Here is a 26,422-nt window from a genome sequence, read left to right on the forward strand (position 1 = left end):
CCCCTGGGCTTTGGCCCGGCAGGTCGCAAGCCCCCCCCCCTCCTTGGGCCTCGGCCCATCAGGTCTAGCCGGCCGGCCTCCCCCACTCCTCATCCACTACATCCCCCACCCGACCAAACCCTAATCCACCACCACACCCCCCACTCGCCCCCCACGCGCTCCACTCCCTCCCCCGATTCCCCTGGATCGAGATCGATCCCCCCACTCTCTCTCGCCCCCTCCCGCTCGATTTGGAGCCGCCGCCGCCCGTCTCCGGCTCGTCTCCCCCCCTCGCTCCTCTTCCCCGACCTGATCTGGATCGGGAAGGGGCAATGAGTCCGATGCCCCCTTCATCAACGTCGTCGCCGTACGACACAACCGCCGCACCGTGCCTGAGGACCGCCGCCTCCGCCCGCCCGCTCCTCCAGGGTCGCCGCACCGAACCTCTCCGCCGGATCTCGACCTCGCCGGCGCCTCTTCCCCGCTGGCCTGCTTCTCCTCTCCGTCCCGATCGTCTCCGTCGACCACCCCGACAACCGCTGCCATTTCCCTACCGGCCTCGTGAGCCTCTCCCTCCCCTCCTCTTTGCTGCCGAATCGCGCGCACGCTCCGTCGTGGCCGCGCCCATTCCCCTTTCCCCTCCATCGCGCCGTACTGCCGCCCGCACCTCCGCGCGCGCCTGCGCCACGCCTAGCCGCGCCCCGTGCGCCCCAGGCGCGCCCCGTCCCTGAGCCCTGCCGCGCCCGGGCTCACCGCCTACCCGCGCGCACACGCCCCGCCACCGCGTCCGCCTGCCTCCGCCGGCGGCCACCTCCACCCGCTCATGCCCTGCCTCCCCCTGCGCCCCGTGCACCCTCCACCGCGCCGCCTAGCCCCGGTGCTGCCCCGACGTGGCCTCGCCACGCCCGTGGCTGGCCCCCCCTGCCTGTCGATCTGGGCGCTCGCCCAGTCGGGCGCCGACGCCCAGCGCCCGCACCCGCGGCAACCGCACGCCCGTTAGCCCCCAGGGCCCTATGAAAAAGGGGGCCTGCCCCCAGAATGTTAAAAAAAGTAAAAAGTATATAAAAATAAATAAAACAGTAATTAAAATAAAAATAAAAATAAATTTAATTAATTAATTAATTAACTAAACTAATTAAGTTAATTAACCTTAATTAATTAATCTAATTAACCTGTTAGCTTAATTAAACAGTAATTAGTTTAACTAAACCCTAATTAACCTAACAGAGTATGACAGGTGGGTCCCACTGGACCCACGCGTCAGTTTGACCCAGTCAACCCCTGTTGACTACTGATGTCAGCATGACATCATGCTGATGTCATAAATCCATTTTCGAATTAATTAAATAATTAATTAAATTTCAGAAATTAATAAAATCTTTAGAAAATCATATCTTTTAATCCGTAACTCGGATTAAATTATTTTCAACATGAAAGTTGCTCAGAACAATGAGACGAATCCGGATACGCAGCCCGTTCGTCTACCACGCGTCCCTAGCATAGTGAACCTGCAACATTTCACCTCCGGTTCATCTGTCCAGAAACACGGAACACCGGGGATACTTTCCCGGATGTTTCCCCCCTTCACCGGTATCACCTCATACCGCGTTAGAACACGTCTAGCTCTGCTTGTTGTCCTGTTATGCACTTGCTTGCTATGTATTTACTGTTTCTTCCCCCTCTTCTCTCCGGTAGACCCAGTGACGATGCTGATCCCCCTGTGGTCGACTACGTCACCGACGACCCCTCCTTCTTGTCTGAGCAACCAGGCAAGCCCCCCCTTTGATCACCAGATATCGCCTACTCTTTTCTCTATACTGCTTGCATTAGAGTAGTGTAGCATGTTACTGCTTTCCGTTATTCCTATCCTGATGCATAGCCTGTCGTTGCTACTACTGTTGTTGCCATTACCTGCTATCCTACTGCTTAGTATAGGATGCTAGTGTTCCATCAGTGGCCCTACACTCTTGTCCGTCTGCCATGCTATACTACTGGGCCGTGATCACTTCGGGAGGTGATCACGGGCATATACGATATACTTTACACAGTTACATTACCTGTGATACTGTTCGGAGATGGGGGCTGAAGGGGCAGGTGGCTCCATCCCGGTAGAGGTGGGCCTGGGTTCCCGACGGCCCCCGACGGTTACTTTGAGGCGGAGCGACAGGGCAGGTTGAGACCACCTAGGAGAGAGGTGGGCCTGGCCCTGGTCGATGTTCGCGGATACTTAACACGTTTAACGAGATCTTGGTATTTGATCTGAGTCTGGCTACTGGCCTATACGCACTAACCATCTACGCGGGGACAGTTATGGGCACTCGACGTCGTGGTATCAGCCGAAGCACTTCGTGACGCCAGCGACTGAGCGGCGCGCGCCGGGTTGGACCGCGTAACGTGACTTCCTTTGTACTGGAGGTTGCTAGGTCTGCTCTCCGGCCGCATACGCAACGTGCAGGTGTGCTATGGGCGATGGGCCCAGACCCCTGTGCGCTTAGGTTTAGACCGGCGTGCTGGCCTCTCTGTTGTGCCTAGGTAGGGCTGCGACGTGTTGATCTTCCGAGGCCGGGCATGACCCAGGAAAGTGTGTCCGGCCAAATGGGATTGAGCGTGTTGGGTTATGTGGTGCACCCCTGCAGGGAAGTTAATCTATTCGAATAGCCGTGATCTTCGGTAACAGGACGACTTGGAGTTGTACCTTGACCTTATGACAACTAGAACCGGATACTTAATAAAACACACCCTTCCAAGTGCCAGATACAACCGGTGATCGCTCTCTCACAGGGCGACGAGGGGAGGATCATCGGTTAGGATTATGCTATGCGATGCTACTTGGAGGACTTCCGTCTACTCTCTTCTACATGCTGCAAGATGGAGGTTACCAGAAGCGTAGTCTTCGAAAGGACTAGCTATCCCCCTCTTATTCCGGCTTTCTGCAGTTCAGTCCACATATAACAGCCTTATTCCAGTTGATACCAATGCATACATATGTAGTATAGCTCCTTGCTTGCGAGTACTTTGGATGAGTACTCACGATTGCTTTCTCCCTTTTTTCCCCCTATCCCTTCTATCTGGTTGTCGCAACCAGATGTTGGAACCCAGGAGCCAGACGCCACCTTCAACGACGACTCCTACTACACCGGAGGTGCCTACTACTACGTGATGCCCGCTGACGACGACCAGGAGTAGTTAGGAGGATCCCAGGCAGGAGGCCTGCGCCTCTTTCGATCTGTATCCCAGTTTGTGCTAGCCTTCTTAAGGCAACCTTGTTTAACTTATGTCTGTACTCAGATATTGTTGCTTCCGCTGACTCGTCTATGATCGAGCTCTTGTATTCGAGCCCTCGAGGCCCTGGCTTGTAATATGATGCTTGTATGACTTATTTTATTTGTAGAGTTGTGTTGTGATATCTTCCCGTGAGTCCTTGATCTTGATCGTACACATTTGCGTGCATGATTAGTGTACGGTCAAATCGGAGGCGTCGCATAGTACCCCTTGTTGTATTGGTGCCCATTGATCTCGAAGTTCACCGGAGGAGAATGGCCCTCAATGAGCTTGGCAAAAACAGGAGAGCACTGCAGCATGTTGATGTCATTGTGAGTTCCTGGCATACCAAAGAAGGAGTGCCAAATCCAGAGGTCCTGTGTGGCTACCGCCTCAAGCACCACACTGCAACCGCCTTTGGCGCCTTTGTACATCCCTTGCCAACCAAATGGGCAATTCTTCCATTTCCAATGCATGCAGTCGATGCTTCCAAGCATCCCAGGAAATTCTCTTGCTGCATTCTGGGCTAGGATCCGAGCAGTGTCTTGCGCATTGGGTGTTCTCAAGTATTGTGGCCCAAACACTGCCACCACTGCCCGACAGAACTTGTAGAAACACTCTATGCTGGTGGACTCGGCCATGCGCCCATAGTCATCGAGTGAATCACTGGGAGCTCCATATGCAAGCATCCTCATCGCTGTCGTGCACTTCTGGATGGAGGTGAATCCAAGAGCGCCAGTGCAATCCATCTTGCACTTGAAGTAGTTGTCGAACTCCCGGATGGAATTCACAATCCTGAGGAAGAGCTTTCGGCTCATCCAATAACGGCGCCGAAATGTTCTCTCGCCATGAAGTGGAGCATCGGCGAAGTAGTCGGAGTAGAGCATGCAGTAGCCTTGGAGACGATACCGGTTCTTTGCTTTCACCCGCCCCGGCGCCGAGCCACCTCGCCGCGGCTTTTCATTGCTCGCCAGCAGCTGGGCGAGGGCGGCGAGCACCATGAGATGCTCTTCTTCCTGGACGTCGGCCGCGGCTTCCTCCTCCAGCAGCGCGGCGAGCTCTTCCTCCTCATCCGAGTCCATCGCCGGGGCAGGCAAAACGCCGAACACCTTGCGCTCGGTGGGCGTGTACCCGCCGTTAAACCGCGCCTCCGCAGCCGAAAACGACGGCCGGAAACGCCCAGCTGCTGTGGGAGGGGCTGCCGCGGCGAAGCGCTGCTATTTTCCGGCGGGGAATGGCTATCTAGCGGAGTAGGGCGGCAGCCGTCGCCGGGATATAGCTAGTGGTGGCCGAGGGCGCGAGGGATGCGAGGCGAGTCGGGGGAAGAAAACCTTGACTTTTCCCCTGTCGATGTGGGCCAGACGTGCTTTTCCCTAGCGCCGGAGCCCCCAACTGCTCCCCAGCGCGCTGGGTTCGACCTATTACCGCCGGACAAAAAAAAAGTCCGAACCGACGATTTTCAACGTCCTGAACCGTTTTTTCAGCGCCGGCGCTGAAAAAGTAGCCAGGGGGCCGACGTAGATTGTTATTGTTATTAAAAAGATAAAAACGCCGTTGCCGGGGATCAAACCCGGGTCACCCGCGTGACAGGCGGGAATACTTACCACTATACTACAACGACTGAATTGATGTTTTAATCAAGTAAGCGGTATTAATCGGGGAACTGAAGTTGCATTTTGGAGACGCACACCTTTTCAAACAGCTTGACCCGACCGATGCTCACGCGACGCCTCTAATAAAAGCTTTACAGGCCAGACACTCAGCACAGCCACACACACGCCTTTGGCCATGTACGCATGCACGTGTGAAGTAGGAATACTCATTTTTTGATAACCAATTCAGCATGCAAAGTTGCAAACACACTCACGGAGTCTTGTACTCTTGCATGGTTCCTTTCCAACATTGCTGAGCGCCTGCGCGTGTTCCATTCTACTCCCTGATCTAAACGCTTTTATATTTCTTCATGGAAGAAGTATATTATTTGTCTACCTTGCCCAACGTACGGAGGCATCATGTGCTCCCCTCGTCGGAGATATCACCGGCGCCACCTGGTCTTAGACGGATGGTTGGGAAACGCGGTGGGCCGGCGGCTGCGGGAGGCTGGTGGAGGGCGTGGCGGCGGGAAAGGGCGGCCGCGGACGCTGGGGGTTACGACGGGCAGGTCAGTGCGGCGGGCACGTCGCCAGCGGGGTTCACGAACCGGCGGGAAGTCCCAGAGCGGAGGCGGCGGTGGAGGAGGAGCCGGTGAGGTCGGCAGCAGAGACAATGGCCCTGCAGCAGCCGTGCAACATCGGCAGATCCTTGCTTCTTCCAGAAGCGACGAACGACTAGCGGCTCTCCTCCATCTCGCAACCTTGCGATCGATGCAGCTCGAGTCGTGGCGGCTTCCGCCGTCGATGTGGACCTCTTCGAGAACCATGCCATTCTGGGCCAAAAACTTGACGAGCCGGACTTGGAAGCAGGAGAGCGCGTCCACGTCGACCTGCACGACCACTCTCCTCAAGGAGTTCCGTAAGCAATCCAGCACACTGCAGCTGCAGTTCAGTCCGGGGGCGTCTAGGGCCTCACAGTCACAGCAATCACAATCGTCGTCGTCGTCATCTTCATCGTCGCCTTTCAAGGATGATTGTTTACACGCCGTGAAATCCACCATGGTGGCCGTCTCGTCTGCTGCTTCGTTGAGATACTTCCGCCAGCTGAATTTCAGCCGGAGCTCGAGGATCGCCGGGCAGCAACGTAGCAGGTTCAGAACCGCGTTGGCCGCGGCGCCGTGGCTGTCGAGACACCACCCGCACAGCTCTTCTATTTCGAGGTGCTCCAGGTTGGGGAACATTGGCAAGTGGACGCCGTCGATGTCGGCGATGGAGTAGACCGTCAGCTTGAGGGACCTAGCGTGGCACACGCCGCCGCCAAAGTGGACCGAGCGCAGGGACGCCGCAGAGTGGGCCTCCAGGTTGAGGCGTTCCAGGCCGGGCGAGGGCGACTTGAAGGAGACGGAGGCGTCGAACGGCACGATCTGGGTGTAGCGGAAGCGGCGCAGGCACGTCGCGTCGAGCTCGAGGCTGCACGCGTCGGTGTCACGGGTGACCATGTTGGTGACGGCGACCACGCTGGCCGCCGGGCAGCGGAGACGGAGCCACCGGGTTGCGGGTGAGCCCGAAGGCGACGGATCGAGGAATCTCAGCGACTCGAGCCGCAGGTCGGCGAGCTTGGGCGCGGCGAGGACCATGTCCTGGAGCGTGCCAAGCTTCATGATGCACATCCGCAGCCGCAGCGCCTCCAGACATGGGAACACCACGGCCCGAGGCGGATCCGATCTGGACGAGGAGTCGAGGGGCGCGAGCATGCAGCCGCTGAGATCGAGGATTCGCAGTGCCACGAACGGCAGCGAGTCCAGCGGCAGCGAGCACAGCTCCAGGAACAAGGCGCACGACGTGAATGGCGGCCAGGGGCCGTCTTTGCAGTCGAGGCGGAGCTCCTCCACGCGCTCATCGCCGCCGCAGGCCCAGCGCACGATCCCCTCGTCCATGGGCTCATCCCGCATAACGACGGCGATCTTCTTTTCCAACCGGACTCTCACCCCTTTCCATTAATTTCACAATCAACGGAAATACATCAATCAGTATCTAAGTCTTTTGACATCCGACCACTACCAATAAAAGGAAACTAGACCGAATTGAGATATGCAAAAGAAGACTGAAAAGGGAAAAGCGAGCTGGCGCACCATCAGAAAACCCACTGCGTGATGATCCTAGAGCGAACCATTCACCATGGGGCGAAAACCTGATGACACTAACCTACAACTGCCCAACTAATATGAGCTCAACGATAAGACTACTGGATAACAGATTTTGCCGCGGCAAAATACTACCAAAAGATGCCATAACCAGCGGGTATCAGACCCCAGTGGTAGGCCAAATCAGAAAACACCAGCGGAGCTTAGCTAGCCGATCTGGATCCCGTCATTGTCGCCGAGGAGTCTGCCACGGGGAAAGGATCTATCCGCCAATGCAGCAACCGCGTGAGTCAATCTCTTCACACCAGTCTAGAATTTCACCTTGTCATCTTCTTTAAGCAAACCTGCCCAATATAATATAAAAGAACATGCAGTGAAAACAGCCTCCAGCGGAGTGCGAGCAATATGTTTATCAAAAGTGACTTTATTTCGAAGGTTCCAGATCCCCAGCAAATAGCAGCGATAATCATCATATAAAAGTGTTCCCCTCTTGGAAAAAACCTATACAACCACGCCCAACTTTGCCAAAGCGATCGGGGACAGCAAGATACTCCATCCGTCATTCCCAGTACGCCCCAAACTGTGCGGGCAAGTGGGCAATTAAAGAATAGATGGTTCGTTGTTTCAACATTTGTACAAAAAGAACAAGTAGGATCCCCAGGCCAGTTCCTAGCCCGCATATTATCTCTTGTAAGCACAACATTTTGAAAAAGTTGCCACAAGAAAATTTTGATTTTCAGTGGGATAGGGGCCTTCCACACCCACTTATAATTAGGGCCAGATAGGTTCCTTTCTAGCCACTCATAAACCGACTTAGTTGTAAATTTTCCTTTACTATTATGTTTCCATGAGATAGTATCCGAAGAGCTATTCAAAGACAACTGCCTGGCTTTCTCAACCATCCAAGCCCATTGGTTATTCAACTCTCCAATCAATCTGCGTCTAAAACCCAGATTATAATTGTTTGCAACCCAGGAGGCAACATTGCATTCTTGATCTTGGCAAATACTAAATAGATCTAGGAAGCGCTCACACAGAGCTGTATCATCTACCCAGGGATCATGCCAGACTCTCGCCAGGTTACCACTATTGATATTAACTTTCCTTCCAGCCATGTATGTGTTTGACTTTCATGATAGCTTTCCAACTCGGAGAATCCGAGGAACGGCTACGTATATCAGCTATTGTTTTGTTTCTAAAGTATTTGACCCTCACAATACGTTGCCACAGGCCATCGCCTGTTTCAAGCTTCCACTAGCATTTAACAAGCAGACTAATGTTCTGCTTATGAAGATCCTTGATCCCCAAACCCCCAATCTTCTTAGAACGACATATTCTATCCCACTTCACCATATGGTATCCATGTTTCTTGTTTTTTTTCCTCCAAAAAAATCATCTGCGATGTTTATTCATTTTTTCAATAAAAGTTTTATTGAAAAGAAACATCGACATTAGATAGGATGGAATCCCATCCAGGCTGGACCCCAACAGAGTAAGTCTGGCTCCTGATGATGCTGCATAAGCAATCAAAGCATCCAATTTTTTAATCATCTTACCTTCCAGGAAATCCAATTCTACGTTCTTAAGAGTAGAATATGTAACAGGGACACCCAAATATCTCATGGGCAGGGTGCCCACTTGACAATTAAACATGTCCGCATATACTAAGTCAATCTCGTTATCCCCTCCAATAGTAAAAATCTCACTTTTGTCAAAATTGATTTTCAATCCTGACATGAGTTCAAAGAGGTAAAGCAAAAGTTTGACATTGATAGCTTTATCAATATCATGTTCAAAACATACAACCGTATCATCCGCATATTGGAGGATACCAACTCCTCCTTCAATAAGATCAGCCGCTAAACCTTTAATGAGGCCGTTTTTTGTGCTGAAAGCACCATTTTAGTCAGGCATTCAGCCGCAATGTTAAACAGAAAGGGGGGATGGGGGTCACCCTGCCGTACCCCCTTAGCACTTTGTATATAAGGGCCGGTCTCATCGTTAATTTTGACACTCACCATACCATTCTTAAGGATTTGAGAAACCCACCCACACCACTTAGAGTTAAACCCACGCTTCTCATGGCAGTCAAGCAAAAAATCACAATTAACTTTGTCGTAGGCTTTTTCAAAATCAAGTTTAAGGATCACACCCACTTGCTTTTTGATATGAGTATAATGCAACACTTCTTGCAGGGAGAGAATACCATCAACAATATGTCTCCCTTTAATAAAAGCATTTTACTAGACACTAGACAGCTTATAGGCATATTTGCTCACTCTAATATCCGAGTAAATAGCATAAAACTACTACTTTACAGGCTAGGGTTCTAAAAAACTACCGGTTTTTAATTTTTCGCTGATAACTACCAAGTCAGGGGTTGGCTGTTTCAAAAAACCCTAATCATAGAATGCTTTAAAATTAATCATGATTATGACAGTTGGGACCCGCATGTAAGAGAACCGTTTGTTTGACTGTTACCTTACATGTAGGGCCCATATGTCAGTATTTTTATAAGTTCTTTAAAAAAGCAATGAGGTCCCTGTAACTTTTTTAAAAAAGCAATCAGGTCCCTGGCTGTTTTCTAAAAAAAGCAATCGGGTCCCTGACTGCTCTCTCAGGAACGGCGCAGGCAGCTTGCCGGCGGCCTGGTCGCGGCCAAGCGAAAGAAGGTGGCGCGGCCGCCGCATTCCTTGTTGCGAAGGCGGGGTTCTCTAGTCGTTCCTCGTCGCGAAGGCCGCCGCTAGGAACGAGTGTTCCTCGTTTCGCGACGGGCTAGGTGGAGGAGCTCCTTGCCGACAACTGCCGCTGCTCCTGGGCCATTGCGCACGACTGGAGGCTGCCAGAGCCTTTGTCCATGGTGCGGCTGGCGGGGGCCCTTGCTCCTCCCTCGCGCATTCTTGGCCATGGCGCGCGGCTCGCGACGGCCCGATCACCTGACCATGGCGCAGCTGGAGGCGGCCCTTGCTCCTCGGCGCGCTCCCGGCCATGGCGCGCGGCTCGCGACGGCCTGAGCCCCTGGCCAAGGTGCGGCCCGTGCTCCTGCGATGCGGCTGCTCCTTCGCGCGACGTTCTTCCTTGCCGTCGGTGGGTGGTGGTTGTAGGGGAGAGGAAGAAGAAAGAGACTGAAGGAGAGAAGAGAAGATAAGAGGAACAAGAGGCAACTTACATGTGGGTCCCACATGTAAGTTAACGTTCAAACAAAACAGTCAAACAAACGGATTGTTTAGGAGTGGGCCCGATCTGTCATAAAACGGTTTAAATCGCTAGGAACGAGTGTTTAGGGTTTTTTGAAACAGTCAACCCCTGACTTGGTAGTTATCAGCGAAAAATTAAAAACCGGTAGTTTTTTGGAACCCTAGCCTGTAAAGTAGTAGTTTTATGCTATTTACTCCTAATATCCATAGCTTTGGTGATAAGTTTATAGGGGCAACGAAGTAAGCAAATCCAATGGAGAGGTGCCGACGGCGATCTTCTTGGGAGCACGGCCAATGGAGAGGTGGCGGGCGAGCGCGTGGCCTGCGTCCTCCATCGCTCGGCACTGGAGAGGGATTAGTAAGCCGGCGCCGGTCGTGTAGGAGCTATAGTCGAGGTTGATGGCGCCCGTTTCGAGCCACAGTGGTCGGCGCCATCTGCGCGAGAGGGCGGTGTGCGGGCGGCCTCCCTGGCTGGGGCGAAGGAGAGGATGTGGCGGAGCAAGTCATCAGAGAGAACCGACAGGCGGTCCGACGCTGCGGTGGCCATCTAAGAAGATCTATTTTTGATTCATTTTTTTTCTACTAGCACGTATGCCCGTGCATTACAACGAAAGAGAAAATTATCGTGTCCTTCAGAATATTCACCAGCGCGGCATACCAGCCTCTGGACAATGCCACCCAGGGATGGTAGTGGGGCAAATGAGGTGGGCTTCTTCCCGATGGCGCCCAAGGCAGAAGTGCATCGGTGCGGGAGTCGGCTAGTTGACACGGTAGTTGGTGAAGATGTGATGCCATGTCGTGTGCATGCGGCCACCTTGTACACGTTCACATCCGCCTATCTAATGCTATCGCCTTGGACATGACTCCTTGACGATTTTGTATGTCTAGGTTATTAATGAGAATTTTCATTGAAAAATGATTTTTTTACTGGGAAAATGAAAATTGCCATGATAATTAGCGCATCTTTCTGTATTTGGACATCTAGCGGGAGGTACACGGTAGTATCAATATTGACGGTAGGCCGAGATGTTGCGATTGCATCCACTGAAGCGGGAGGTACACGGTAGGTAGGGCTATTCTGTTACCCTCGGTCCCTATAAGGGCGCGACGCGCACACCAGTAGAATCTCCCCGACTCGCCCCCAACCTACCCGCCTCCTTCCGCCGGAGGCAGTCGTCGCGGGCGAGCGAGCGACGGCGGCAGCCGGAGCGAGGGAGCCCGCGGCGCCGTGACGGGTCGCTCCTCCAACCCACGTGCTGCCGCCGGCTGGCCGTCTGCACGCCTCCCCGCCGACGGGCTTGCCGGCACCTCCCCGCGCGCCTTCCCTCTGACGGGCGCCGGTCCCTCCCCGTGCACCTCCCCGTCAACGGGTGCCGGATCCTCCCCGCTCGCCCCTCTGACGAGCTCGCCGGCCCGTCCCCGCCTCCGGCGGCTGCCGCGCGCCATCCCAGCCTTCCTCTGTCGCCGCGCACCGCCATCCCCGCCCGACGGGGCCGTGATCCGCCGCCTCCTGCCTCCCTCCATCGCCGGGGCTCCTTCTCCGGGGCAGTGATCCCTGCAAGACGCTGCATCAATGGCGCCGCCTCCCAAGAACATGCCAGTACGCCGACCACGAGAGGAAGAAGAAGAAGAAGTTCAACAACCATCGATGCAAGTTCAACTTGAGGTAATGTCTACACAGTAAGTTCAATGATACATAAACTAGGAGTACTTCTAGTGTAGTTGCATAAGTTATAGATGAACAAAAGAGAAGACATGCATCAGTTTTATACATATGCATATCCATACATCTCTGAAGTTCAATGTTCAGTTTACAAGCAGTGCTAAAAAACAGTACATCGGTACATCAGTGTGTAACATGTACGGTTATACTGTTCGACTGAAAACGGAACCAGATACAAAATAGAGAACAACAATTTAAATAACAACCATCGATGCAAGTTCAACTTGTACAATGCCTTCAGTGCATGACATGTTACCCATAGAATGTATACGAGAAAAATGCAGAAAAGATTAATCCCAAAACTATTGAATGTCATTGCAGAAGTGAGCAAGGCGGCGCACACAGCGAGCGTTTGATGAGCCAAGCAGATATGGGGCACCACCTCGTTGGGTAACACCAGAAATACCACCTGGATACTTCAACAATACAAGCAGATTTCAAGATACACCGGAATCATCAGAAGCACGGACAAGTTCTTCTGTGCAGCAAACACCAATATCTGGGAATACAAGCTATGTCACTCGTGGGTTGCAATAAGGCCAGCAATATCCCCAACAACAAATGTTTTCCTTCCCTAACACACGCAGAAAGCCGAGGACAGGAAGTCGTGGATAGGTTGCAACAAGGCTTCCACCAGTCACTCTGTCAACATCAATCATCCGTGCTGCAAAAGCGGTTGCGACGGGAAGACCAGGCCAAAGAGACAGAAATTTTGGCCGCTCTAGCAGGTTCCAAAGTACAAGATATGAGCCATATGGACAGGAGCAACCTCACAATGAATCTGAGGGGAGACGGTTGTACAATGAGAGACGGAGACCTTCGTCAACATTGCTCCCTCCAAGAGATGCATTGCTGCATGTGCCAAGGGTGACACCATCCGCGCCCATACACCAGGGTGAACAGCAAACACCGGAGGTAGCACAAAGCTATACACATGTAAGTATCCACATTCAGAAAAAAAACCCATACAAGCACAGTCCATACCATGGTACTGTGACCACCCCATCTAAACATTTTCATAACTGCATTTTTGTTTGCTCACTGTTGCATGCAGCCACCTAACATTGAAGCTTATGTTCTGCCAAGGCTAGATATGCGCTTTGAAACTTTTGAAGAAGCAAAGAACTTCTACAACCTCTATGCGAAGCACGCGGGTTTTGCTATCAGGGAAGGCTCCAAGTTTAAGACCAGAGCCTACCTTTATTGCACGTGCTATGGAGTCTATCATTCGAAGGTGTCTGAAGCAAATAGATAGCGGAACAAAACGACAGCCAGGACTAATTGCGGGGCTAAAATGAGGCTGAAGATTGAAAAGGATGGAACACTTGTCATAAAAGAGATAGTCTGGGAACACAACCACAGGCTACAGCTCACTCTGCAAATGCTTGTCTTCTTGCACTCCCACAAAAACTTTGACAAAACAATCTTGGAGTACGTCAAGTACCTGCAGTTCAAAGGCATTGAACATGCGCAAATCATGAGCATACTGGGCGGTGATGACACTGGTAGCTACTTCCTCGAAATGAATGCCAAAGACCTGATTAACCTGTAAGTACAAACTTGTTCTCCTCCCATAAACCGCCTATGTCTTTTTTCCTCTGTCAGTACAAACATATTACGCAACGCATGACCTGACGCCAGTTCAACATGCATTTTTGAATGACTGTTCACTTTTAATATCCAGGAAAGCAAAAATTTCAAGGATGGATGATGTGGACGATGTCCTAAAGACTGTCAACTTCTTTAGGGAGATGAAAGCTATAAACAGGGAATTCTTCTGTGACATGCAACTCAATGAGTCCGACAGAGTTAAGAACATATTCTGGGCGAATGCAAGCTGCCGAGGGGCCTATCAGGACTTCGGTGACTGCGTAACATTTGACACCACATATAAGACCAACAAGTACCATATGCCACTTGGGGTGTTTGTCGGTACTAACAACCACTTCCAGACTACATTCTTTGGTTTCGCCCTGATAAGAGATGAGGATGCAGAATCATTCAGATGGCCGTTCAAGAAATTTTTAAGGTGCATGAGAGGGAAAGCTCCTACATGCATCCTCACAGGTACAACCGCAAAAACCACCCCAACCACCACCACCCCCCCTTCCCCCAAAAAACTAAAAGGAAAATAACACATTAAAAAATGTTTGTGTCAGTTCTATTTGTATATATGCACCAACATATGCTGACCACTCCACATCTCTTTTCTCATTACCAGACCAGTGCCTGGCAATGGCTTTGGCGATACCACAAGTTTTCAAGAACACAGTACACAAGCTGTGCTGCTGGCACATTATGAAGAAGTACAGGGAACACCTCGCATACCTGTACTACCTGCACGAAGACTTCAAATAAGAATTCACATCAATCCTCAACTGGCCCCTCATGCCAACTGAGTTTGAGGATGCCTGGAAAGGACTCATCGATAGGTACAACCTCCATGATGATGCCACGATGCTGGCCATGTGGAACGAGCATGAGAAATGGATATCAGCCTACTTTAAAGAAATTTTCTGCGCCAAAATGACATCACACAACAAAGTGAGAGCATGAACTATGTGCTCAAGAAGAACTTTGTAAGTGAGAGACAAAACCTACGCCAGATTGTCAGCCAGGTAAACTCCTGCGTCAAAACCAGGAGGCAGACAGAGTACCAAGAGACAATGGGTAACATGGTATAGCTCTATCACCTGTCGTGAGACAAAAAACATGCTTACTAAAGTAAAACTTTATTAGTTAGACAAGTTTTTGCTGCGAGAAAACTAACAATTTGGTCATCATTCTTGCATGTGCAGAAGGAACAAAACACGCTGACCTTCTATGGGTTTGACACCCAGATGGCAAAGGTTTACTCGCGAGCTGTGTACAACAAGATCAGAAAAAGGCTAAAACTGGGCACACTCTTCACGACGACAAAGACGAAAGAGCCCACAAAATACCTCGTGCGCTACAACAACCCGCAAAAACTATATGCATGGTCTCAGCACGCGTTCCAGGTGGTTGCAGACCCTGTGGGAGAAACATATGAGTGCGAGTGCAGGCTATGGGACCACACAGGTGAGGACTTCAAAAAAAGGATGTTACATACTGTACTACTTTATTTGCAAAGTTTTTGTTCGAATGAAATGACAAAATACATGCACCTCTTCCAAAAACAAAATACAGGTCTTTTCTGCGTGCATGTCCTGTGCATGATGCAGACAATTAAGGCTCCCAGCATTCCAGAGAAATATACCTCAGGAGATACACCAAATGCCCGAACATCCAGCCAACATCCGACAGAAATGACTTGAGGACAGTAGTGTCAAACAAGGCATCCCAATACTGCATTGAAAGCTCACTGCTGACTCTCAACATGAGTGTGCACAGAAAAAGTTTGAGAAGCCAAGAGAAAATGGCGAGGTCGCGGGTCATCATGGACAAACTTGAACAAGAACTCGACGCCATGCATTCTGCTGAAAATGGAGGTGTGGCGGACAATGATGCCATTGAGAAGGATATTGCTACAATGTTATCCGAGATGAATCATATGGGAGCTGTTGACCTGTTCGACAACGAGGAAGAGGAGCAGCAACAACCAGAGCTTGCCCATGTGCACACTCAAGATCACCAACAAGCTCACATGCGAGATCATGAGCTTGATGGTGCTGTAGGCGAACGACATGACAACATCACATCCTACCAGTAGCACCAGGAAAGAGTGATTAAACCACCCATATTCTCAAACACAAAGGGGAGGAAGAGCAAGACGCAGGCAGCGAAAGCAGCAGCCAAAAAGCCGCCACGCCCCATCAAGCGTGTGGAATTTGGCGCGGACGGCAAACCTCTCGGGATAAGAGCATGCGGATTCTGCAACATCGTGAGCAACCATAACTACCACACATGCCCGCTCCGCACAGATGGCACTGCCAACAAGCACAAGCAGATTGGAGCCACCCAGGTTTCTACCAATGGAGACAACACACGTAACAGCTACACTTGCCGCAAGTGTGGGGCAACTGACGGGCATAATGCCCGCATGTGCAAAGTGGGCAAGGAGGTCATTGGCGCTGAACAAACATAGGGCAAGGTGCAGAGTTCTAAAAAATCAAATGAAGACGATGAAGAAGAAGAGTTTGACGAGAATGACGACCAATCAGACGAAGACAATGAAGATGACACTGTCGGGGACGAGGAAACTGAAACTAACGATGAAGTTGCCAAGGCTCAACCAGGAAAGGGCGCCGGCAAGGCACAACATTCGGGGCCAGTTAGGAGAAGCTCAAGGCTGAACAATTGAACAATACATAGTGGTCTCAGTTGCCTCGGCACACAATGAGGAAACATTTCAGAAACACTGTCGTCACCAAAACTTATTTAGCTTTATCGTCAATTTCTCGATCAGTACTATAGTTAAGATATAATTTGTGATTTGTGCCCGCTGAACTAGTGACATTATTATGTAAAACAATTGATGATCCTTTTGAATGCAGTCAGAAATACATTTGAAAAAACTTATCTGGATTTACCTGACGCAAACGCTACTGTCGACCAGTAACTCAGCAGCAAAAAAATGTCAAGGAAAATTTAAACTCCTATAGTACATCAGTACTGATAGTTCTGAGTCATCAGTACAAAGACAGAGTACACATCAGTACTGATATAATTTGTGATTTGTGCCCGCTGGAGCAGTCATATTATTACGTAAAACATTTGATAATCCTTTTGAATGCAGTCACAAAATACATTTGTACTGACAAAAAACACTACTGTCGACCAGTCGTCAGTACAAAGGCAGAGTAAAACAAACACACCCGTGAACACCTAAAAAAACATCGTTTTGAAAAATAAACAAAGCTATGTCTGCTTCTGCCATTCCCAATTCAGAAAGACCATCAGTACATAAAAATAATTACCTCAAAAAAAATGCGAATATAATACATTCTGTACTGATGGAAATCTAATTTATCTGTAAAAAATACTCAGAGATTATCTTGATATAAACAATCTTTTAAAAAATACAAAAATTGTTTTAAAAAACATTAGCATCACACATAGTCTCATTGGTATTTGGTAAGTTCAATTACACTTCAATCACCAGTCCAAGTACCACAGTAGAGGAGTACAGACCTCCATCATCACCAACCCTGACATATGCAAGTGGGATGAGCAGCCGATAAGTACATCTTGACAAGACAAATCAGTGCGACAGTAAAATGCCGTCATCACCACCCTTGAGACGTGCAAGTGGGATTTAGCAGGTCATAAGTACAGCTTGACAAGACTAGTAAGTGCAGCAGTAAAAACCATTGGACTTGGACGGTTACTTCTTCCAGGCCACCACCCGCGCCACCCATTGAGCGGTTGCCACAACGGACTGCAAACGGCGACCCCATGCCACTACACCCACTACACCCACGCCCCCGACGAACCGCCTCCCACAATTCCTCGTTGACGCACTGCAAAAAAACCCCATTCTCTTCCATCTCTCCATCATCCCCACAAACAACCATTGCCCTTCCATCTCCCCTACACACAAACCACAAACTTCTCTCTCACAAGACAACAGCCACCGGAGGAGGGCGATGGCGGAGGAACCATCCACCAAGCGTCATCAAGACGAGCCGTTGGACAAGAGCAGCAACCTCATCGATGTTCACGTCCCCGGTGAGAAGCGCGAGTACACCAAAACCCTCAAAGAGGTTGAGCTCCACGGCAAGGAGACGCTGGAGATCGTTTGCACCAGCGAACCAGACAAGGCCAACGAGGTGATCTCCAGGCTCTGGAGGAAGGCTGGCGACATGGTTCGTAGGATCGTCGGTGTTGGTGTGCACTACACCAACGGAGATGAACCTCCCCAGATGGCAGCAGTCCTACTGTTGTGTGTCGACGACCTCTACTTGGTGTACCACATCGCAGCGGCCACAAAATGGTGAGCCATCCTACTCATTTGCCCTGTTTTGGTTTATCTGTTTTATTAGTAATGTATCCTGAAAATTTCATCAGACTTGTTTCCCAACTAGATGTACTAGTGTGGCTTGTGAAAAGTGGATGCACTATTGCATTTTATCAAGTAGATACACTATAAAATGTATTTTTGAACCTGATGCACCGGATTACTATTTGGAAAATCTTGCGGAAGATTAATTTCTGAAGTTGACTGACTAGTCTAGTTTCTGAACTTGATCCAATAGTGTAGTTTATGTACTCAATGTATTAAAAAGATGTTTCTGAACTTGACGTAGTGAAGTATTTTCTGAATTTGATCTAATGTTATTCTCATAAGAACAAAAACTAAGGACTTGGTGAAGCACTGTTTATGTGTTATCCTATTCAACAAAAGTAAACTAAACTAGTACCAAAGCAGAACATACAACATTGACTGAAACTATGTATAATCCAAAAAAGAAGAATAACATGGTGTACTTAATTTAATTTTAGAACTTTGTTTACTAGTTTATGAAGTACATTCATCCATTATTTATGCTACATAAACATATACTTAAATGGATTCATCGCTTGTAAGACAAAACAAAAATGAATAATTCAAACATCAAAAGTAATGCTGATTTTCAAAAATGTCTCTCCCCTTGCAGGCCCAAGCGTGTGAACGAGTTGCTGCAGCATAAGAAGTTGTTCACATTTGCCCGTTTCAGCATTGAAAGCGACAAAGAGAAGCTGAAGTTGTCCGGTTTGGAGATCAACCCCAACAAGTTCATCGACATTCAGCGCAAGTGGAGAGTACCATACACCGGAAAAGAGTACGACTCCTTGACTGATGTTGCAGCCAGCGTCATCCACCCATTCTACAAAGGCATGAAGAAGAACATCAACACGCAGGAAGACTACAAACTGTGGGGGGCCAGCCCGCTGCCAGACAACCTCATCGAGTACGCAGGAGTGGATGCATACGCCACGTACAAGGCATGGAGCATGATCGACTACATCACAGATGGTTTGGAAATTGCAAAAAGATCGGGAGGCTGCGAATTACTACGACCAACCCTATTGCCCCTATGCGGGATGAAGATACATCAGAGCCTATGTCGGGGATATACCCCACGGCATAAACCGGCCGCAAGTTAACCCGGCCAGGACTTGGCGGTTTATCTGAAGACCCCGCTGACACTTGGCGAGTTACTGGCGACCCGCCCTGACCTGGCGGTTTACAAGCAACCCACTTGGTCATTATGACTCACTGGTGATCCGGCGTGCGGGACAGACGGATGACAAGGCCCAAGGCCCAGAAGGCCGGTTCACGTTTAATGGTGGGCCGGTTTAAGAGGAAAGGCATGAGGAACGTTTATCTTACAAGGAGTTATGACCAGGACTTGTATCCGGTTTGTATTAGAGATAGACTAGTCCTAATCCTAATAGGACTCTACATGTAACCCGCCCCTCCAACATATATAAGGAGGGGCAGGGCTCCCCAAAAGGGACAAGATTGACAAGTTCCATAAGTTGGACAAGTTAGGTTTAGACAATAGCTCTTGAGATAGAGCACTCTTGTAATCGTGATCATGATCATCAATATCAATGAAGCAGGATGTAGGCTTTTACCTCCACCGCGAGGGGCCGAACCAGGGTAAAACATCGCGTCTCTCGTCCCGTCAACCCCTCTCAAGCTACCACATAGATGCGTTGGCCTCGCGACTAAGTCCTGACACTAAGGACATCTGCCGTGACAATTCCACGACAGTTGGCGCCCACCGTGGGGCCTGCGCACGGTGGTGATGAGTTCTTGGAGGGAGCTCTCCTAGGGTTCGAGGGGCTCACGATCATCCAAATGATAAAGAGCCGGCGTTAAAAGCCTAATATCAATAAAAGATTCCACATGTTCATTACAAAGTTTTCGGCCGCTGGTATGAAAGGATCTGCGTCGTTGATGAACAATTGGAACAGTGTATATGAGATTGGATCAAGAGGAGAGTTGGAGTTGTATCTGTGTATGCTGCCACGCGTGACCAGGCGATCCATCGAAACAGATTAAAATTCCGCTGCAGAGTCGTCAGATCTTCAAGTCGCCGAGACGGTTTCCACTATAGCCTATTTTTTGGATTGGACATACTACAAGTCCCGAGGCATCAGCCCATATCCGAGTCAAACTGGTGCAGCTCGCTGTACGGCGAAGGCTAGCACTTTAAAATCATCTTCGGTATATGCTATTTTGGTCACACCACGGGTCAGGCCTGATACAGATACGGCCTCCAATGATTACTCAATGCAACAAACTCCAATGGTTAGTCGATGTAAGATCAAATCAATCTCCGGTTTCCAAAAACTACAAGGCAAAAGTTGTGGAGTGTTTACCGCCGGCAAGCCAGGGACTCGATCTCTATTTCCATCCCCGAGTTGTTGTTGCGACTTCGCTCCATCTGTGCGGAGTCACCACTTCTCCAACTCCGTCTCGCCACTGCGGGCTTGCCGACGCGGTTTCAAGCAGTCTCCGATATCGGTCTGCATCGCCGTACTCCCGCTCACCTTATCTTTGAGTCGGCACTACTATTCCACGCGCGTATGTGCGCACAGCCACTCGGCTCGTATCTGCTGTTAACCGCTCTGAACCGCCCCAGCTACTGTTTGCACCCCTGCCCGCTCGCGCCGCATCCGTTGGCTCACCGGCCACGAGTTCTCTGCCATGGCCGAGTTGCTGGAACGGCCTTGTCAACTCGCCGCCTATACTAAACCGCTGCGCCTCGGAACCGCCCCGTTTCCGCCGGGTTGTCGCGTGGATGCATCGCTGGTCTCTGTCCTTCACGGGTCAAGGGTTTCAGTCCAAAGTTTCTTCAGGAGCTAAGCACCCGCGTTCCTGCTATTTAATTACCTAGAGAAAGTCACATGGAATATATACTTCGGTCAAATCCCTCATACAGTACAAGCGTCGGATGAGTTCCTGGCATGATGGATCTACTCGGCGGACGATCAAAAAAAATATTATGCAGCGCGGCGCGCAGAGGCTGTAGGCATTTTGGGCACTCCACTCACGAGGCCGGGGTTTGTACGCTGTTGTTAAAGAGCAGTGCGTGCACACGCTGGCACTTCAATCAGGTCTTCCATGAGAGGTTAAGACAAGAGGAGAAGGTCACATGGAGATATCAGACATTTGATATGTTTTGATCCCAGTATCCACGTTCATCCGACAAATAAATATCAGGTGTTATCTTGTCTATCTATTTTTAGTATATATTGTTTTTATCAAAAAACAATCACTCTGGTCTATGATATTTTTTGACGCAGAACAATTGTTCATTACAAATGAGGCATTATATTACGGGCACGGAGCATGCGCTAGCAAAGTTCTGCACTGGCGTTTCGTCCGTGTCATACCACCTGGTGAATGAACGTGAGCAAGTCGCCGTCCCTGTGGCCCGGTTTACAACAGCTTGCCGGGACCACGCACGCGGTTAACTCCCCCGTCCGCACTAGCTTACAATGCCCGCAGGCGACTCCTCGTCCACGCCGGTTCACAATACCCGCAGGCGGCTCTCCGTCCGCGCCGGTTTACCACTCCCGCGGCCGACTCTCCCGTCCGCGCCGACTTACTATGCCGCGGCCGACTCATTTGGCTGTGCCGACTCTGAAGCTGCGGCCGTCTTTGTCGTCCGTCTCTCGCGGCCTGGTCTACATCAACATACTGGGCCGCACCTATCTGCATGAGCTGTTTATTGGGCGCACAAGTCGCCGCCACTACAGTTTTGATTAACTTCAAATCGCCAGTTGGAAGGAACCATCGGCCGAGTTGCTGACACGGCTCACGGTCATTTACAACCCGCCGCAATCACCTCAACCTTCTATGGATTCACATCGTGCTATCAACGCCAATGATATACAAGTTATGCTGGTTTATATCACGGTCAAATATGGAGAGTCTCAAGCCAACTCCTCGAGTCACCTTTGAGACTCGGGGGCTACGATGACATGACCCAGCGAATCTTGCCAGTTTCAGCAAATTTAAGAACCCCAGGACGATGGAGGAAAGGATAACCCGGTCCCGGAGGCTACTGTTATATTGATGAAAGTTTAAAGGCCGTCAGAAAATTTCCGGTTTAGAAAGTATATGACAGTTACAAAATCCCGGTTCAATGAAGAAGATCTGGGTCATCAGAAAGGATTCTGGTTTAAAATCTGGCTCAAGGGAAGTCAGTCTGACTGCAGCTCTCAAATATCCGGTTTACAGTCCGGTTCAAGGGAAAGATGTCTCCCACAAAGCTTTGAAGCTCTCAATATCCGGTTCAAGATCCCGGTTCAGAAGAATTTATCTCTTGCAAAAATTTAAAAATTGCTAAAGAGGACCTGCTGCCACGATGTGCGGTTCAAACATGGGTATTCTGCCTTACTGGCCATGACATATTACTGATCACATGGGAGCCTCAGCTAAAGCGGGGTATTTGTTCTTGTACATCATGTGTGGTTACACGGAGTTGTTCTAAAGCGGCCTCCGGTTTACCCCTTGAGTTAGATTTTCAAAAGCATCATGTTATATCACTTGGGGGTTTGGTCGTGTCCGAACCAATACAATACCTCTTGATAGGCGAGAGCCACCAGATCACTTGAGGACTTGGTCACGTCTGAACCAGTCATGCCTCTTGATCGGCCTAAGGCCACAGAATCACTTGGGGGATTGGTCGAACCCGAACCATTGCCATGCCACTTGATTGGCATAAATGCCACGGTTTCATTTGGGGACCTAGCTGACTAGAACCACAGTTACACCTATCGGGAGCTTGGTCGTGTTCGGCCATGGTAACGCCATCTGATCAGCTCAAATAAGCCTCCTTTTGCAAATGGTTTTATCATTGCCTTTGCTTCGCACTTTTCTTTGAAAGATTTTTCTTTCTTTTTATTGCATTTTTTAAACCGACAAAGTTTTCAGCCAATCAATTGACGGAACACAGTTCACGTCAATCCGGAGACTATTTGCCCGGTTTGATCCTTGTTGTTAACATCCTCTTATGGAGTAACACGGTGTCTATCACAACCCGGCACGGTTTTATCATAAACCGGCACAATATGGAAGGAGTTATCAGTACTCAAGATTTGGGTTATCACCCTTACTACAAAAAGTTGGTAAAACCAACGATGTGATTCAATGTCACAGGTATGATATATTTCACATTTGATTATTCTAAATGCAGCCTTGGTTATAAACCCAGGTTATATGTTGGGCATTATGACCCGTCCGGCGGTAAACCACCAGGACACTTTAAACTTGTTGTATGCAGAAACAGGTTGAATAAAGCATGATCACCGGTGTTTATTAAACCGGTAGTATGATCCGGTGTTTATTAAACCGGCCTGGCTTTGGACAATAAGTCGCCAGTATATATTTGGATTGCGCCATTGGAATCATGCGCTTATAAATCATTGGGTTATATTATTCAAATAGCCAAACTTGGCTGGAATTTCATTATGATATTGAATGAATAAGGTTTTCATACTGGGTTATATTATCTTGAATAGCCAACATGGCTGGATTTTTATTATTAAGGTTTTCAAAGTCGCTATAGCGCAATGTCTACTCTTTTATCAAAGGATATGATTTATTCTACAATGGAAGGAATAGTCCCGAGTCGCTGCAGGCTTACAACCCGGCACTTGGGGGCTACACTATTCAAATTGAGATTACATGCAAGTCTCATGTCGCTGCAAGCATGCATCATGACACTTGGGGGCTAATGCAAAGTCATTTTTACTAGTCTTATTGAAGACCCGACTCATCATATTATAATGAGCCGGCCCTTGAGGGCTACCAATTGCTCCTGTTAACAATTCAAGGTACACAAGTTTTCGTCCATAATATTGAAGGATTCATTGCTCAGTTGGTAAAGCACAAAACTCTTAACCTTGTGGACGTGGGTTCAAGCCCTACGATGGAAGCTACATTATAAGATGTTATTTTCATTGAAGTATATATCAAGTCCCGGATCAGTATTATCTTACTAAGCCGGCCCTTGGGGGCTACACATCACTGCTCAAGTCTACATGATTATATTTATAAAGTCCCTGCTAATTATTGCATAATGACCCGGCACTTGGGGGCTACATATATGGAGTATTCAGTTTATATGATTGAGATGAACAAACCGGATTTCTTCAAGGTTGAAACACTTATTGTAGGAAGTCTTAAGTTATCACTATGTTCTCCTCTTAAGACTTGGGGGCTACAGGTATTATGCATATAAAGGAGGAACATCTTCATTTTATCAGTTTTGAGAAAATCAGGAAGATCAATTACATGACCCGGTGTCGACAACAATTATGACCCGGCGCCATCAATATTTATAAACCGGCCATTTTTGGTAATATTAAACCGGCAAGTTTTACATCTTCAAACCGGCTGAATATCATACAAGTATTTTCAAACCCATATTTTTTAAACCGACGCTTTGGGAGCTGAGTCAAAGGAGTTATTCTTCACGATATTTCTCGGTGACAAACCAAGGTCGGCAAATTGATTATGAAGCTGGTCTGTTGACCCGGATTTCTCAGAAGGAGGAAATAACAAGGACTTAAGGATGATCAGGTACCGGTTTACAAAAATTCTTAACCAGGAGCATAACCTGTCAAATTTGTTCTTGTGTTTATTTTGCAGCATAAGTTTACCATGAATAAATCCAAGCTAAACTTGGGGGCCAATGTCAGGGATATACCCCACGGCGTAAACCGGCCGCAAGTTAACCTGGCCAGGACTTGGCGGTTTATCTGAAGACCCCGCTGACACTTGGCGAGTTACTGGCGACCCGCCTTGACTTGGCGGTTTACAAGCAACCCACCTGGTCATTATGACTCACTGGTGATCCGACGTGCGGGACAAACGGATGACAAGGCCCAAGGCCCAGAAGGTCGGTTCACGTTTAATGGTGGGCCGGTTTAAGAGGAAAGGCATGAGGAACGTTTATCTTACAATGAGTTACGACCAGGACTTGTATCTGGTTTGTATTAGAGATAGACTAGTCCTAATCCTAATAGGACTCTACATGTAACCCGCCCCTCCAACATATATAAGGAGGGGCAGGGCTCCCCAAAAGGGACAAGATTGACAAGTTCCACAAGTTGGACAAGTTAGGTTTAGACAATAGCTCTTGAGATAGAGCACTCTTGTAATCGTGATCATCATCATCAATATCAATGAAGCAGGATGTAGGCTTTTACCTCCACCGTGAGGGGCCGAACCTGGGTAAAACATCGCGTCTCTCGTCCCGTCAACCCCTCTCAAGCTACCACATAGATGCGTTGGCCTCGCGACTAAGTCCTGACATTAAGGACATCTGCCGTGACAATTCCATGACAGCCTGCCTTCGTTTTCCTTTCGCTTGTGCTTGCCTTTTATCTTGTTGTTTCAAATTAGTAGTTTGCTCTTGTTGGGTTGAACCAGTATGATTATGTCGTGCTTGTCATTGTTGAACTAGTTTATTTATGTCATCAAGTACAATGTTTTGCTTATCTCATTATATAAGTTTGGTAGCTTCGTATGTTGTTAATCCATCATTTCAAATTCAAAAAGTAGCTTCTGAATAGAACTTTGTAGCTACTCTAAAGTACTAGTTATGATGCAACTAATCACACAACGTTGCTCTATGTCTAGTTTCAATTTAGTATTGTATATAAAACATAACATTGAGAACAATCAGCACAATTTGAGTTGCTTAACAACGCTTCAAAAGTTGAAGCAAAAATTCTTAGTACTCCATCTAGTGTTCTCATTCATATGTAGCTGCTAGATAATTAACAAGTACTACAAAACAGAAAAAGTTAAGAAAGCATCAGCACACACTTATGCTGGTCGCTTGCAGATTAAGAATCACAGTACTAGTAGACTTGATCGGATAGTACATACTTACTACAATAAAAAGTACATAGAAGCATCAGTACGTAAGCGCTACTATGAATGGACTATCAGTACAACTTAATCTAAACGCAAGTACATCTTAAAATTACACTTACACAAAACTGACAAGAACTAGAACAAAAAGTTTCAGTCCAAGTTACTACTGGAGTCAAGTACTAGATTCATACAAACAAAAAAAGAAAAAACTGACCGCCCAAGGTCAGGCGCAGGCCCTGACGCTGCTAGACACTTGAACTCGAGCCCATAGGCGAATCCCTAGTAATCCGCACAACGCAGGGCCCACCGATCAGGGCCCACAGGTCAAGAGAGAGAGAGAGCGAGCGCCGTGTATAAGCGCTCAGGTAAGTATTCAGAGGAGTTCGACCAGTGAGCCTTGGCTGCGCTTATAAACAGGTTCGGAGCCCCCTCGACTAGCGAGGTGGGACTAAACCCAGAGCGCATGCACGTGCCGCACTGCACAGCCGCGCAGACGAGCTATCTGGGCCGGAAAACAGCCCAATAGCCTGAATCGTTTACAAACACCACACCAAATAAGCCCAGTTAAACAAACCAGAGCGCAAGGAAAAAAATATAAACTACAAGAAAAATGTTCGAAACTAAAAATATATAAACTACAATGAACCTCTAAAAAGAAGAGAACTTAATAGCCTATCTGTTAAATGAACATAATTTAAAAAACCGAATTAAATATTACT

At 48.8% G+C, this 26,422-nt stretch overlaps 1 protein-coding gene, 1 non-coding gene and 1 pseudogene across 2 annotated transcripts; 1 reads left to right on the forward strand and 2 right to left on the reverse strand.

Annotated features, from left to right (window-relative positions):
- Nucleotides 1-4,789: 4,789 nt before the first annotated feature.
- TRNAD-GUC (transfer RNA aspartic acid (anticodon GUC)) lies at nt 4,790-4,861 on the reverse strand. Its single transcript has one exon. It is a non-coding gene; the product is annotated as a tRNA-Asp (tRNA).
- A 319-nt stretch (nt 4,862-5,180) lies between these two features.
- On the reverse strand, nt 5,181-10,720 carry LOC147964521 (uncharacterized; annotated as a pseudogene).
- Nucleotides 10,721-13,190: 2,470 nt separating this feature from the next.
- Nucleotides 13,191-14,254, forward strand: LOC147964522 (protein FAR-RED IMPAIRED RESPONSE 1-like). Its single transcript, XM_087530007.1, has 3 exons — nt 13,191-13,444; nt 13,581-13,963; nt 14,118-14,254. Exons 1-3 carry the CDS (start codon nt 13,191-13,193, stop codon nt 14,252-14,254), a joined length of 774 nt encoding a protein of 257 aa, XP_087386133.1.
- Nucleotides 14,255-26,422: the final 12,168 nt, after the last annotated feature.

The sequence above is a fragment of the Triticum urartu genome, chromosome 6A (assembly GCF_056163025.1).
Source record: "Triticum urartu cultivar PI428250 chromosome 6A, HENAU_Tu73, whole genome shotgun sequence".
NCBI classification, from domain to species: Eukaryota; Viridiplantae; Streptophyta; class Magnoliopsida; order Poales; family Poaceae; genus Triticum; species Triticum urartu.